The following is a 14,119-nucleotide window of genomic DNA, read 5'->3' as shown; positions in this document are numbered from 1 at the left end:
GGACTAGCTTCTAACACTCTTAATAAAAATCACACTTCACAACATCGTAAATTAATATGATCTGATTAAAGGTCTTGGCAGTATTGACCCAAACTTTAAAGTACACAGCTACATATATTTTATGAATATTTTTTATAAATTCTCTTACAATTAGTCATCGCAGTAAAACGTTTATCAAGTTGCTTAGAATGTTAGAATGGGTCCTTCGCGATTATCCAGTATATCTGAAAGCATAGATAGATAAAATATATTTTATAAATTTAACATAACATAACATTATAAAAATAAACTTAAAAATATAATGTTAACGAAGTATTCTGATCTATAATTAAAAAAAAAAAGATTAACCATTCAAGAATAGGAGTTTTCATCATTCAAATTATTTTCGAAGACCACGATCATCTTACTTTGTTTCCTTTCTCCGCGAAACTTTAAAAGGGTTTTTCTCGAAACGGTCTTTCCCGATGCGATACCCACGATTTTTCAACTTCTACTGGACCGATTACTCAAAATTTTTATAGAGTTTTCTTTATTTGTAAACTACGCTCACCCTCGAAATTTCGATTTTTTAAAAAAATCGAGAGTTTAAAAAAAAGTTGTAATTTGTTTCCAGGCAGTTGCTATATTATGAAAAAACAGATTTTAACTTGTCCATAGTTCATATAATAGCACCTATATTCTAAATTATTAATTTATACATAATTTTCTTCGGATTATTTTGAGGGCCTAAATCATGAGTATGTTCGAGTCTCAAAACATTAATCAATTATGTGTAACAAAAAATATAGTAAAAACATTTTTTACAGCTTTTCAAAAATCGCATAAAATTCATATGAAGCATATGCCTCTAAACCAGAATGACCCCTTGAGTAAAATGCGTGATAAAATACGTTTGATATCAATTTTTAACACGATTTATCGGTCAAACAAAAAAAAGTAAGAACCACAATGGGAAGAAGCAAAATCTAATTTAACAATATTTTTTCGTATTTAAAATTCTTCCCACCTTTAGCTATGCTCCACCAAGGTAGCGTAACATACGTTAAAAAGGCGTTCAGAGGTGTAGATTGTTGTCGTCTGTTCTCTTTCCAAAAATGGAAAGTCTGAGTGAAACCTCGCATAGCCCACAATGGGTTGTGTGCTCCGTCGTCCAGTTCTGCAAGGAAAATCCATTATTCAAATCACCTATTTTATCTTGACCATTAACGCTTTACTAATCTTAATAAACAAATAGTTTATATATTTACATTCAGCTACTTTTACAGATAACAATTATACCAAAATATAAATTTTTACCATTTTTATCTTGTTCCTTTGATATATCGCACCAGTAATAAATATCAGTCCCATCTGGTGTAGTTCTCATTGGAACTCTAACAGTCTCTCTATACCACATGCTGTGATGTACTGAATCTCTTTTACGTTTAGGCAAAGTGCAGTAAGTTCGATCGCCTACTTTTACTGTCGTGATATGTGATGCCGTATGATCAAAATTTCTCTTAAAACGCGTCATTTCATCAATCATTTCGTAACCACGGCTATTGTCAATTTTTTCATTAATAATGGACGGCAAAGTTACTAAGTTTTCGCTGTTACAATTGCTGTTTACTGCTGCATTTATTTCAAGATCTTCTCTTGTATCTTCAGATAGGCCATTGGAATTTGGACAATCTACGTCAGGTTCTTCCAAAATCAAATCAGTGTTAGATGGTACAATCATATTAGTGTTAGATGGTGCTTTTTCGATTCCATTATTATCTGTTACATCGTCGATAGGACCTGGAGTTTCATTTGATATAATATTATTTTCGATATCCGTAGTTTTTTCGATTTCTGCAACTTTTGATTGATTTGGTACGATTTTAGTTTCAAGATCTTTTGATTTTTTTCCTACCGGTTTTCTAGCGGACGTTTTATTTGAATCCTTAATATTAATTTGTTTCATCATACTAACAATAGGTTTAACAGACTTTTTATCTTTTTGTACTATTTTTGGAGCGGGTTTAGCGACCTCGCGCTTGGGAGCGCTCTTTGTCGTACGTGATACATTATTATTCTTCTTCTGTGCACTCAAGCGACTCCAAACATTTTTGTTACTTTGATCAGTCTTTTTGGCTTCTTTATTCTTAACACTATTCATAGGTTTGGTATTTACAGTAGCTTTCGCTGCAGTCTTCTGGCGTGTTGTCACTTCGACGGATGGTAATTCTTCAGTGCCATTAACCATTACCAGCGCTGGGTCATTGTCTTCAATATTGCCCAGTTTAGTCGGCTTGCTGAGATCGGTATCTTGGTCATTTAAAGATGACGCATCATCAGCAATTTCGAATTCTATATTTTCCGATTTTCTTTTATCCACAAAAGAAGCACGGCGTTTCCTCTCTTCTTCTTTTGGTTTACTATTCACCATATCTGTCAACTTATTTCCATTTTTGCCTGGAACTTCTAATACGCTCTCGTTCTTGAGCAATGTAGGCTGAACGGGTGCTTTTCGTGACTTTTTAGGTGTCACATTGGCAAGACAAGCGGGAGAGTCGAGATTTTGTTCGTCACAAACACGGCAATACACTTCGTTCATGTCAACAGATGCAGATTTAACGCAACTATTGGATTCTTTCGTATTAACACCGTTGCGCCAACAACAACAAGCGGTCTCTTTCTCGACATTATCGCCGGCGGAGGAAGCAGATTGATCTGCAAACAGATCAAAAATATTTGGTCAAAAGATAATATTTAAATAACTACATTTTACATTGAAAATAAAACGCGATAATAATGCTTGTGTGTAAGTGTGGCCAGTTCGTCAGTATTTACAACAATAATTGTAAGACTATTAGAAAAAGATCATTAGTCAATAAATTGTGTTATCACCAGTCATTCTAGTAGAGATTCAAACAAATGAAGTAACGATATCTCTCGATATATACGTATAAAATATTGCAATAAGTCATAAATTTATCAATTATATATACATATAAGTACTTAAAAAACTAGGTAAACATTTGTATGATATTGAATCCTGTATTAATTAAAATTAAAATTCCACTACTTATTTTAGAAGTGTAAAAATAATATTTTAATAAAAAAAAATATAATAAGTAAAGTTTATTAATAACCTAGAATCGAGTTAAAATCTGTGCCAATGCACCAATTAAAAATGAATAGAACACTCCACTTTAATAACTATTCTAGAGAACTGATATCGATAAAATAACTGTACGTAACTAGCCAATTAGTTTTTGATTTCGATGTCTGCCTGCTTCCTCCGCCAATAAACATGTCAAGGTGCGACAAATAAGATGGAGTGACAAGCATTAAAAATTTTTATTTTCAAGGTACATGCATAATGAATAAACATAGGATGCATTCGACTTGGACGCTTACGCGCTGTGAGCGCGCCGTGAGCGCGCTTTCATCGTTCGACTTGGCGCTGTGAGTGTCACATAAGTACGCTCGTAGCATCATCGTGGGATGCTCGTAGCACATATTTCGCGCTCACGCCACAGAGGTAGGGCAGCGTGAGCGTGAGCGTCAGTTGTTTTTACTATCTGTCATTTCATTTGTTTATTAATTGTCAAATTCTTTATAATTCTGCAAAAATGGCAAGCTGTAGATCACAATTATTTTTTAATATTAATATTGATATTAATTAATTTTAAATTTAATTAATTTTAAATAATTTTAAATTTCAATTTTAATATTACTATTAATTAAGCATAAGCTGACCAAATTTCATTCATTTATTAATTGTTAAATTCTATATAATCCCGCAAAAATGCCAAATTGCATATCACATTTATTTTTTAATATTAATATTAATATTAATTAATTTTAAATTTAATTAATTTTAAATAATTTTATATAAATTTTTTGAACGTTATTTTATTTATTTACATATATACATTATTTTCATATCTCAGTCAGACAGAGGTGCCTGGTATGAGAGATTATGAAAAACAGTTTTCATATAATATTTACATTTCATTTGACTATAATATCTATTTCATTAATATAATATCTATATATATATATATAACTCTTCAGTCTTCTTTGTCTTCAATTTCTATATAGTACTTCTTTATTTTTCTTTTAAAATTTTCATTATCATTGGTCATCTTAATATAGTCTGGCAATTCGTTATATATTTTGGTAGCACTCCATATGACATTTTCTCTCAAATTCTTTTTTCTATTGCGTTCAATGTGAAAATTGTTGTGTTGTCTCGTGTAGTGTTCATGTATATCTTGATTTGTGTCTATTGTTGCACTTGTTTTAATTCGGTTAAATTTCATTTTGTGTATTAGTTTGCATTTCTCTATTTCAATTATGTTATTTAGTGAATGATTATTTGTTTCTCTCTGCAAGTATTTTGTATTTAATTTTAAATTTTAATTTTAATATTAATATGAATTAAGCATAAGCAAACCAAATTTCATTTATTTATTAATTGTTAAATTGTTTATAATCCCGCTGAATGATCCAGAAAGTAATAAAATTTACACAATTACCGTTACCGCCAGTTGCCGCCATTTTGATGCTTATTGACGCTCACAGTTTCCAAAACGAACGGAATTTAGTTAGCGATTCTGAGCGCTTATCGGCCAAGTCGAACGCTAAAAATTCGTGCTTATAAGCGTGAGCGCTCACAGCGCGTAAGCGTCCAAGTCGAACGCACCCATAGTAAAATAGACATCCAGAAATTTTATATCAAATCATATAAACAGTTTGCCATAAAAACTTATCTTTACCTTTTCGAGATTTTTATATAACCGCGGTATAAAACCATGTTATTCAAAACAAGTGAATTAAAAAATTTTTTAGCTTTGACGGTTGATTTATTGACTGAAAAACTGGTTTCATAAGAAAACACATAAACAAAATTGCAATGGCTGCTTCCACCTTTTTGGTGCTTTTACACTTCGCCAATTAAAGATAGAAGAACTTTAGTCTTTTTACTTTATATAGAACTTGAAATTACACGAATTAAAGAAATTATAACATAAGAATCTCATTATTATATGTGTAAATCAAGATGCTTTGTATATTTCACAGCAATGTGTTTTAAAATCTCAAATTTTTATGTTTAGAAATTCACAACAACAAACCAAAAACAGAGTATTATAAAACATGTATGGTTTAATACATACCATCTCGTAAATCCCCAGCTTCTATTTCAGACATCCCATTCTCAAGAGAGTCGAGTCCTTCATTTTCTGACCGACATTTAGCGCCGATTGTGTCCGGCTTAGTTTTCCACCCGCCGCGGGTAAAGTTATTAAGATTGGCGCTTGGGTCACTAAGCCTGAAATAACATAAGAAACTAGCTGTAAGTGGAATTCTGTCTCAAGGCAATTAAGGCATCGTACCTTAAGGCAAATTGCTGAAACTTCCCGTACCAAAAATTATTATTTTTTTAAAAACATTTTTAAAGACATTTTTAAAAAAATTTTACTTCGAAAAAATAAGTTTTTTGAGAAACTATAAATTGGACAAAAAATTACTTTTTAACAAAGAATACTTACTTAACAAAGATTTTTTTTTTTTTTTTTTTTTAATTTTTTTTGGAAAAAATAATGTTTTCTTTATTTTGGCATATTTGGGAAGATCTGAACTTTTTTTCAACGCAATCGTACTGCTTTTACTGCATAAAGACAAAATGTCAAAGCGCGTAAGCGCCGCGTCGCCGTCTAACGAATAAACATTGGTACGGAACCCATAGGAATGCAAACAAAATTTATACTTATTGTTAAAATCTCTATAAAATATCTGATAATTTGATGTGCATATGTCTAATGATCATTTTTGACCGCCAAATGGCATTTTTTTTTACTTTTTTCGTTAGATCTCCGAAGCCGCTAGACCAGCTCTCATGAAAATTTGATCAATTCTTCATCTTGTCAATACAAGTCAAATGTTTTTTGAATTATTAAGATCGGACGCTTCGTTCTCTTAAAAACTGAGTTACCGTTTTCGGCACTTTTTATCCCCGTATCTTTGGAACGGCTGGACCTGCCTTCGCCAAAAACTAATCAGCACGTCTTCTTATCAATACGAATCGAATGCTTTTTGAATTATTCAAATCGGTTGATCCGTGTTCCCAAAATCGTCGACGAAAATTTGTATCCGCACATACATACACACACGTACATACATACACACACATACACACACACACACACACACATACATCCATTTTTTCTAAGGTATGTCAAAATGTTCAGAAACCTCTGAAACGTAAAGATATATAAAAATTTTCATTTTCGATTTTTTTGCGATTACTATAACTTGCCCTACGGGTAGTTAACAAGTTTTTTATTCAAGCATATTCTGGGATAAAAGTATGATTGAGCATGATGTAATGAATGTATGTTCACCTTCTCTGATGTCTATAATTGTAAAATTCTTCCGGATTCTCATCCCATTCATCCCAGCCATCAGTTATACAAAATCCGGGTTCGCTAGTGGGTGTTTCTACTCCTGATCCCCGAGGTTTTGTGACAGCCATCTCTGCATGTCCTTTGCCCTGAGGACCTTTCATTCGAACAAATTCACAACGTTGCGTAGCCGAGTTCGAAAATAGACCAAATGTCATACGCTGCGCTACTTTGGTACTAAGACTAGATTGCTGAAATCATAAAGATAAAACTATATTTTATAAATGCTATTCATAAAATAGCATATAAAACTAAGTATATACATAGATATAATTATCTAAATTTTCATGGGCACAATCACTTTATAAGTATATAGAATCATACTTTATAGTATGTAATAAATTATATTACTGCCACTAATAAGATATAATTATAAATGCAAAAATCTGACTCACTCTGGCATCATACACTTTCTTCAGTGCATCATATCTGATTGAACCAAGAAATATGACACCTTGTACAGAACCATCTCTATCTCTAGCAACTAATTCTACACAGACCATTTCACCATCACGAACAAGAATATCACAGAAAACTTCATCAAAATTATCAACCATAAAACAAATGTGTGGGTAGGTCATTTCTTCACCTTCCCCTTTGGTGTCCATTTTACGTCTGCTTGGTGAGGCATAAACCTACAAACAAAAAGATAAATTAATGAGTTATTTATATATTATCAGTTTTTTAATGTTTTCAATCTATTTACTATAATAAGTAGAGCCATTCAAATAGAGCATATAATTTCATACTGCATATTCATGCGATAGTAAAGTAACATATAATAATATAAATAACTTACATAAGTTAAGTTAGATAAGTAACTAAATTTGAAGAAACAATATTTGGAATTTTCTACTATTGTGTTATAAATTCAAGATTCAATAATATAAACAATACAAAAATTCTAAGAGTAATGAGATATTTATTAATTTATAAGTTGTAGTTTATCTACTATGTAAAATATGTATTAAATTTATATGGCTCCTGACTTCGTGTAAAAATACAAATATTGATGTTCCGTATACCTTCTGAGAATGTCTTTTCAGAACTTGTAACTCCTTAGGTGATGTTCTAGTACAAATTGCAAGCGTCAAAGTATAATCAAACTGATGAATGACTAAGTTTAAATAAACAGTTTCTTCCCAATCAATATCAGGATCACCAATAGGTAGTTTTCGAGAATCTTTGCGAAAAACATCTACATCGGTCTATAATAAATAGTCATAAAAAAAGTAAACTTTAAAAATTTATTAAAAATTTATAAATATTATATACTATATGTACCTCAAATTTAGGATGACACCTAGATGTGCCTTTAACATGTTTTTTCCTAACAAAAAATAATAAATCATCACAATCAATGGTATTTTGCTGCTCTGTTTGGAATAAGAAATGACGAACAAATAAATCTGTCCAATATGTTGTGCCTTGCAAAATTACAAATCCAGAATCTATAAAAGAAGAAAATATATAAATTAGCTACACATTTACATTGATTTTCAGATTGATTATTTAACAATTAAATACCATCTTTTAGAAGTTGTCTCATTTCTTTAGTTCTTTGAAAATTTATTTCCTCTAAAAGCTGTTGCAAAACAGAAGTGGTTTTTAAAGCAGAACCAGGGCCAAGTGCCATTTTATAAGTGTATTGCGCAAATCAAAATAAAATAAAAATGATTAAGTAATTTTAATCATAACATTGGTGTACTTTTTTAATAGATTCCGAACATATTTATTAAACCACTTGATTTGCACAACATCAGACGTACAGTAAATAATCATGAATCACTAAACTATATGATTTTATAATATATAGTTTTGAAATTATATGTTAATGTTTATAATTGACAAAAACACATATTTATAGAGTAACTACACTCAGTAAAATCTGAGTGAACCATTACGAAGTCTCTTGGCATGTTTAGTTTATATCTCTATAATCTTGTAACACATTAACAATTTAAAGTTCATCTTATTATTTGTTGTTCCTTATCGCCTTATATTATCAATTTTCTTTCTGACATTGTGTTAATGTCAAAAGCAAAAACGGAATTATTGGATCGATAATGTGTGCTCCATCTAGTCGGTTGGTTGCGCAGTACAATGAATCATTCGCAACCGGTATTTTTTGCAAATATTTCAATTTGAATATATAGCTTTTCTTTAATTGAAGAAATCAATAATATTGTACTATAAAATAATAAAACTAGTGGTGTATGGCATCGTGCCTTGAGGCCAATTGTTGGAACTTTCCGTACCAAAAATTAAATTTTTAAAAAGGATTAAATTTATTTTAGACTTTGAAAAAATTAGACTTTTGAGAAATTTTAAATTAACAAAAATGACTTCTTTGAAAAAAAAACTTTTGGAATAAAAAGAATTTTTTTTTACTTTGAAATATTTTTTAAATTTTGAACTTTTCTTCAAAGCAATCGCACTGCTTTTGCAGCATAGAGACGCAATATCGATGTTACGAAACCCATAGAAATGTAAACAAAATTGATACGCATTATTAAAATCTCCATAAAATATTTGATAATTTCATGTGCGCATGCCTAATGATCATTTTTGACCTCAAAATGGCATTTATTTTTACTTTTTTTAATACTAGATCACCGACTGGCTAGACCTGCCTCCTCAAAAATTTATTCAGTCGTTCATCTACAAGTAAAATATTTTCTGAATTATTAAAATCGGACCCTCCGTTTTCTTAAAAACTGAGTTACCGTTTTTGGCACTTTTTGCCCCGTATCATCGAAACGGCTAGACCTGCCTGTGCAGAAAACTAATCAGCACGTCTCCTTATTAATAGAATCGATTGTTTTTTGAATAATTCCAATCGGATAAACCGTGTTCTTTAAGTAGTCGACGAAAATTTGTATCCGCACACACACATATACACACACATGCCACAAGGTTCAGAAACCTATGAGACGTAAAGATAAAGATATATAAAAATTTTCATATTCGATTTCAATTTTTTTCCCTACGAGAAGTTAAAAATATAATATCTTAATATTTGTCATTGTATATATACTAAATAATGTCTTCTCATACGGGTAAAAAAGTAAAGATACTTTATTCCAAAATTGAAGTTGGCGAAGTAAGAAGTGTTGTTAGTTCAAACAGCTTTTATATTTTATTGTTGTAAAAAAATTGATCAAATATACTATTAAAATTGAATTGAATTGAAAGATTACATTTATTTTTTCTTTCTTATGAGCTTACACCTGTTAGCTAGCACAGCATTCCTGATTCTAAATATAAATATTGTTTAATTCTTTATGTCATCAGTTTTTAAGCAATTTAAATTATTAATTTAACTGATATTGGTATTGTTATTTGAAGTTAGCAAGTTGTGATAAAGATAACCATAGATAAAACAAGAGTATATAGCAGCGGTTAGAAGAATAAAGTAAGTATCATAACCTTATTGTTATAAAAATACAATTTGGAGTATTATGAATAGTTGTAAAATTGTTATGTTTAGCAAAAAGAAAAATTATAAGTCAATAAATTGTTGTATTATCAAAATTTAATGCTTACTAAAAAAATGTTTTGTAAAACAATGTAATTAATACAAGCCTGAAATAATGAAAAATACATATTTATATATTGTATATTGATTATGTATAACTATTATTTATATATTAATTACATTTTATTATATAATAATTGTAATTTTATGATTAAAAGAAAAATAAAAGTTATCACATAGCGAAAAAATGTTTATTTTGCAAACAGTTTAATTAATACAATGCTGAAATAATGCGAAATATATATTTGTAGTGTTGATGGATCACCGTGGGTTCCCAAGCCCTATGATCGCATTTGCAGTGAATCGGTCGAGGTATTGAGTCCTACCTACTTGTCAACAATATTTCCTTCAATTTACAAGTCTCGAAAAGTTAATGTAGTTTTTTTCCTGCAATTTTATTTGATGGGTCTTGTCTTTGATAATAATGTCTAAATTATGTCTTTATAATAGTGTCTAAGTCTTTAGTTTGACCAAAAAAATGAGTAAATTAATTTATTATTTACTTATTCTATTGATAAAATATTATTTATCATTATTATATTATTTTTATTAAGAACTATTCCGAGATTATGACATAAGCTTTGAGGCACTTAACCTTAAAATTATTTACTGCATTTCTTTATTTAATTAATGATTATACTTAACTATGTTTTAAGTACGTTGAAGTAAATTTAATAATTTCAATAAACATTCAGCGTTCACATTATTACTGTATCTTGTTTATTATTATTTATAACAATTATTTAATATCTTTTTTCTTTAACAAACATGTAAAACCCATGAAAAACACACACTGATAGCCCCAATCAGTTTATATTTATTACGGCGCTGCAGTCACGCTCGGAGCGAATGGATAAAGTGCTACCAACTGAGATTAAGCGCGAATTTAGAATACGGAATCTTAAAACCATGTTTATTAAACTCATAGATAAAAAAGAGTAGAAAATGAGAAGTGGCGCTTACACTACTTCATAATTATTTGTTAGGTTTTGTTAAAAATTTTGCTTATGTTTAAAATATATAAAATTCATTTCACTTTTGTACATGACAATGATTGTTACATCAAATAAGAATCAAATGAGAATCAAATAAGAATATTCAGATGTATAATTTCAAATATTGAATTAATTGTCTCGTTGGATCTTACACTTTATTAAATATAAATTTTTGGATAGTTTTTGAACAGTGGTGTATATAAAAGCACTCTGTAAATTTTGTATTATTGAATCTTTATATGAATCCTCGAATTTATCTTTCACATGAACGATTTAATAATGAAAAAAATTAATAATTTGTTTTTTTATATATTTTGTGCCAATATAAAATTACAGATTCAATTTATGTACCTATCCACCCGTTTTGATTTAAACGAAATATACACAAAAATTAAAGAAATGAAAATAAATAAACATAAACACTTGCACAATTCAAGAAGCGCACCTTTCCGTCATAACTCATACGTCAAATGTCATGCGCTTCGCATTCTTATATGTTGTGCTGTGCTTTCTTTCTTTAAGACTTAACAGCTGGTATAAAAAAATATACACAAATTATATTATAAAATGCATATAAATAATATATTTATATCAATAGGAATTTTTATTTGTGCTTTCGCATATTCGGAAGGTAATTAAAATATTTTTATACATTATAGAGAATTATGATAGAGACGATGTTAAATGAATTACATTCAGAGAATTTTTAATGGGTATTCGGTGTTTAAACAATAAAATATTATAAAAATAAGTGCAGTTGTATAATTTATTAATTATTATTTAATTAGAATTGGAATTTAAAAGTTTATGAAAGTTCAGGTTTGTAGCTTATGCCAGACGAAATCTCCGTGACATTTTGATGTTATGAATCATTTGTTCTTTGTTAAAATAATGAATGACAAATTATACGAAATTCCAGGATTTTTTATTATGTAAAAGTATTCTTTAAAGCGTCATATTTATCTTTATTCTTATATATTTCAGAATAAAAAAGTTATTACATACACTTACAAAACTGTCAAAACTTTAGTTTAAAAAATAATATATAGTAGTTCATACAACATTACAGCTTTAAGAACATCAAATTCAAGTGTGTTTCTTGAACTAATATATTTATTTCTTTATTTAATTATTTATAAATGCCCACTAGCAATCACAATATGAATAAGCTACTAATTTTGTTAAATTTAGCTTTTTTTTAAATCAAATATTTGAGGATCTCATACTCATATATATATATGAGTTTCATTCAATAATAATTTATTCTTAAATAAAACTCTTTGATAAATCATTTATTTACTTAAATATTCAATTTTTTTAATTTATTACAGACATTTTTTCACTTGCATTATTGCAAAGAAAAAAATATTTAAAGCTATTTCATTGTTTAAATTTTTGTTTCTCAAGCATTCATAACTTGTTTTATACATATATAAAAGTCCACAACCAAATGCACTTCTTCTAACACATTTCAATTTCCACAAGCTTCTATTATTCTTTTATTTATTTATGTTTTATAATGCTTAAATTTTTGTTTCTCAAGCATTTATAATTTGTTTTATACATATTTAGAAGTACAAAACCAAATGCACTTCTTCTAACACATTTCAATTTCCCCAAGCTTCTATTATTTTTTATTGATTTATGTTTTATAATGCTTAAATATAAATGCTAAAATTTTTGTTTCTCAAGCATTTATAATTTGTTTTATACATATTCAAAAGTCCAAAACCAAATGCACATCTTCTAACAAATTTTTACTTCCCCAAAATTCTATTGTTCCTTTGTTGATTTATATTTTATAATAATTGATCCTTTGTATTTGATTTCATATATGAATTATTTTATAATTTATTTTCAGCTCTTATTAAACGTTGCTTTCGATGTCGATCCAGGGGAGATTTAGGCTCTTGTAGAGATCCTTTTACATTTAATGCCACTCAAGTCGAAGATGAAAAGGGTGTAGAAGCAGTGCCTTGTGCCTCCGGGTGGTGTGGAAAAATTCTTGAAGGTGGAAACAGCTTCAAAGATGATGGTAAATGACTATCTCAATCATGCCCGAGTTTGAGTATTTTTAATAATAATGTAAAGTAATTAATAAAACAAGGTGTTTTTAAAGTTCTATCAGGTTAAAACCAATTTACTCATATAATGTAAACTTGGTTGGCTCATATAATATTTGTATTGATTATTAAACTTGCAAGATTTTGAAGTCTTTTGTAAGTATAAATAATCTGCATTACTTTTTTTTACAGAATATGGCAAAGCAACCCAAAGAATGTGTCTGCAACGAGGACCCGATGATGGAGAAGATAGGTGTGCTTACACGGTTTGGAATTATAAAAAGGTATATATGTGTTTTTGTCAAGGTGATCTTTGTAATTCATCTTCAAAAGTGCAGTTGAATAATTATATTATTTATGGACTTTCTCTAGCTACGCTCTTATTGCAAGCACCACTTTATATAAAATGACCAATTTTTTTCTCATATCATAATTAAGTTACGTGTTTAAATTGTATATTATATTTTGTTAAAAATATCATATTTATGGTTTTCATATATATTTTACTGATGATATTTTATTTAATACAATTAAATATATATATTACTCAAAAAGTATAATACTCTTGTTGAAGCTAAGTTATCATTAAGATCTTTGAAGGGACCAAATTACCACTCGCAATCATATTTACTTTAAGATATCCAAATCAATACTCTAATGTTTATAAAACGTCTATATGATGAAAATGATTCAAAGTATACATTAATTGGAGTATTATGATACTCTGTAAATAAAGAGTAACTAAAAAATTTCATTAATTAAAAAATTGATGATATAAATTTGTAAAAGTGTGAGTAGTATTTGTGTTGTTAAATCATGTATCGAAATTATGTTTTGAAAACACAGCACTGTAATAAATGTATTATTTTATCAGTTCTAGGCATAATTGATATCGTATTAGTTTATAAGCTGTGATGCCAGTATATAAGTTCAGAAAACATATTTTCAGACTGTTAATATAAGATATTTCTAAAATAGTAGAAAATCAATTAAAAATTGTCATATTGACGTGCCTGAAATTATATTTTTATAAATATATCAATTCTCTAATAAAATGAAAGTTTATAAACAATTTTCTTTGTTAAAAAA

The 14,119-nt window shown here is 28.7% G+C and overlaps 2 protein-coding genes across 2 annotated transcripts; one reads left to right on the top strand and one right to left on the bottom strand.

Moving 5' to 3' along the window:
- Nucleotides 1–81: 81 nt before the first annotated feature.
- On the bottom strand, nucleotides 82–8,148 carry LOC113369949 (uncharacterized protein KIAA0930 homolog). Its single transcript, XM_026610575.1, has 8 exons — nucleotides 7,962–8,148; nucleotides 7,719–7,885; nucleotides 7,460–7,642; nucleotides 6,830–7,069; nucleotides 6,375–6,625; nucleotides 5,148–5,302; nucleotides 1,007–1,156; nucleotides 82–224 (listed from the first exon to the last, which is right to left on the bottom strand). The coding sequence occupies exons 1-8, from the start codon at nucleotides 8,068–8,070 to the stop codon at nucleotides 184–186; spliced, it is 1,296 nt and encodes a 431-aa protein (XP_026466360.1). The 5' UTR covers nucleotides 8,071–8,148; the 3' UTR covers nucleotides 82–183.
- A 1,329-nt stretch (nucleotides 8,149–9,477) lies between these two features.
- On the top strand, nucleotides 9,478–13,440 carry LOC113371058. Its single transcript, XM_026611706.1, has 3 exons — nucleotides 9,478–9,493; nucleotides 12,829–13,002; nucleotides 13,223–13,440. The coding sequence occupies exons 1-3, from the start codon at nucleotides 9,478–9,480 to the stop codon at nucleotides 13,438–13,440; spliced, it is 408 nt and encodes a 135-aa protein (XP_026467491.1).
- The last annotated feature ends 679 nt before the right edge of the window (nucleotides 13,441–14,119 follow it).

The sequence above is a fragment of the Ctenocephalides felis genome, unplaced genomic scaffold, assembly GCF_003426905.1.
Source record: "Ctenocephalides felis isolate EL2017-DRISC unplaced genomic scaffold, ASM342690v1 CF-g0.4_SCAFFOLD_01492, whole genome shotgun sequence".
Lineage (NCBI taxonomy): Eukaryota > Metazoa > Arthropoda > Insecta > Siphonaptera > Pulicidae > Ctenocephalides > Ctenocephalides felis.
The sequence above is the reverse complement of the archived record's forward strand: the minus strand, read 5'-3'. Positions and strand labels throughout refer to the sequence as shown.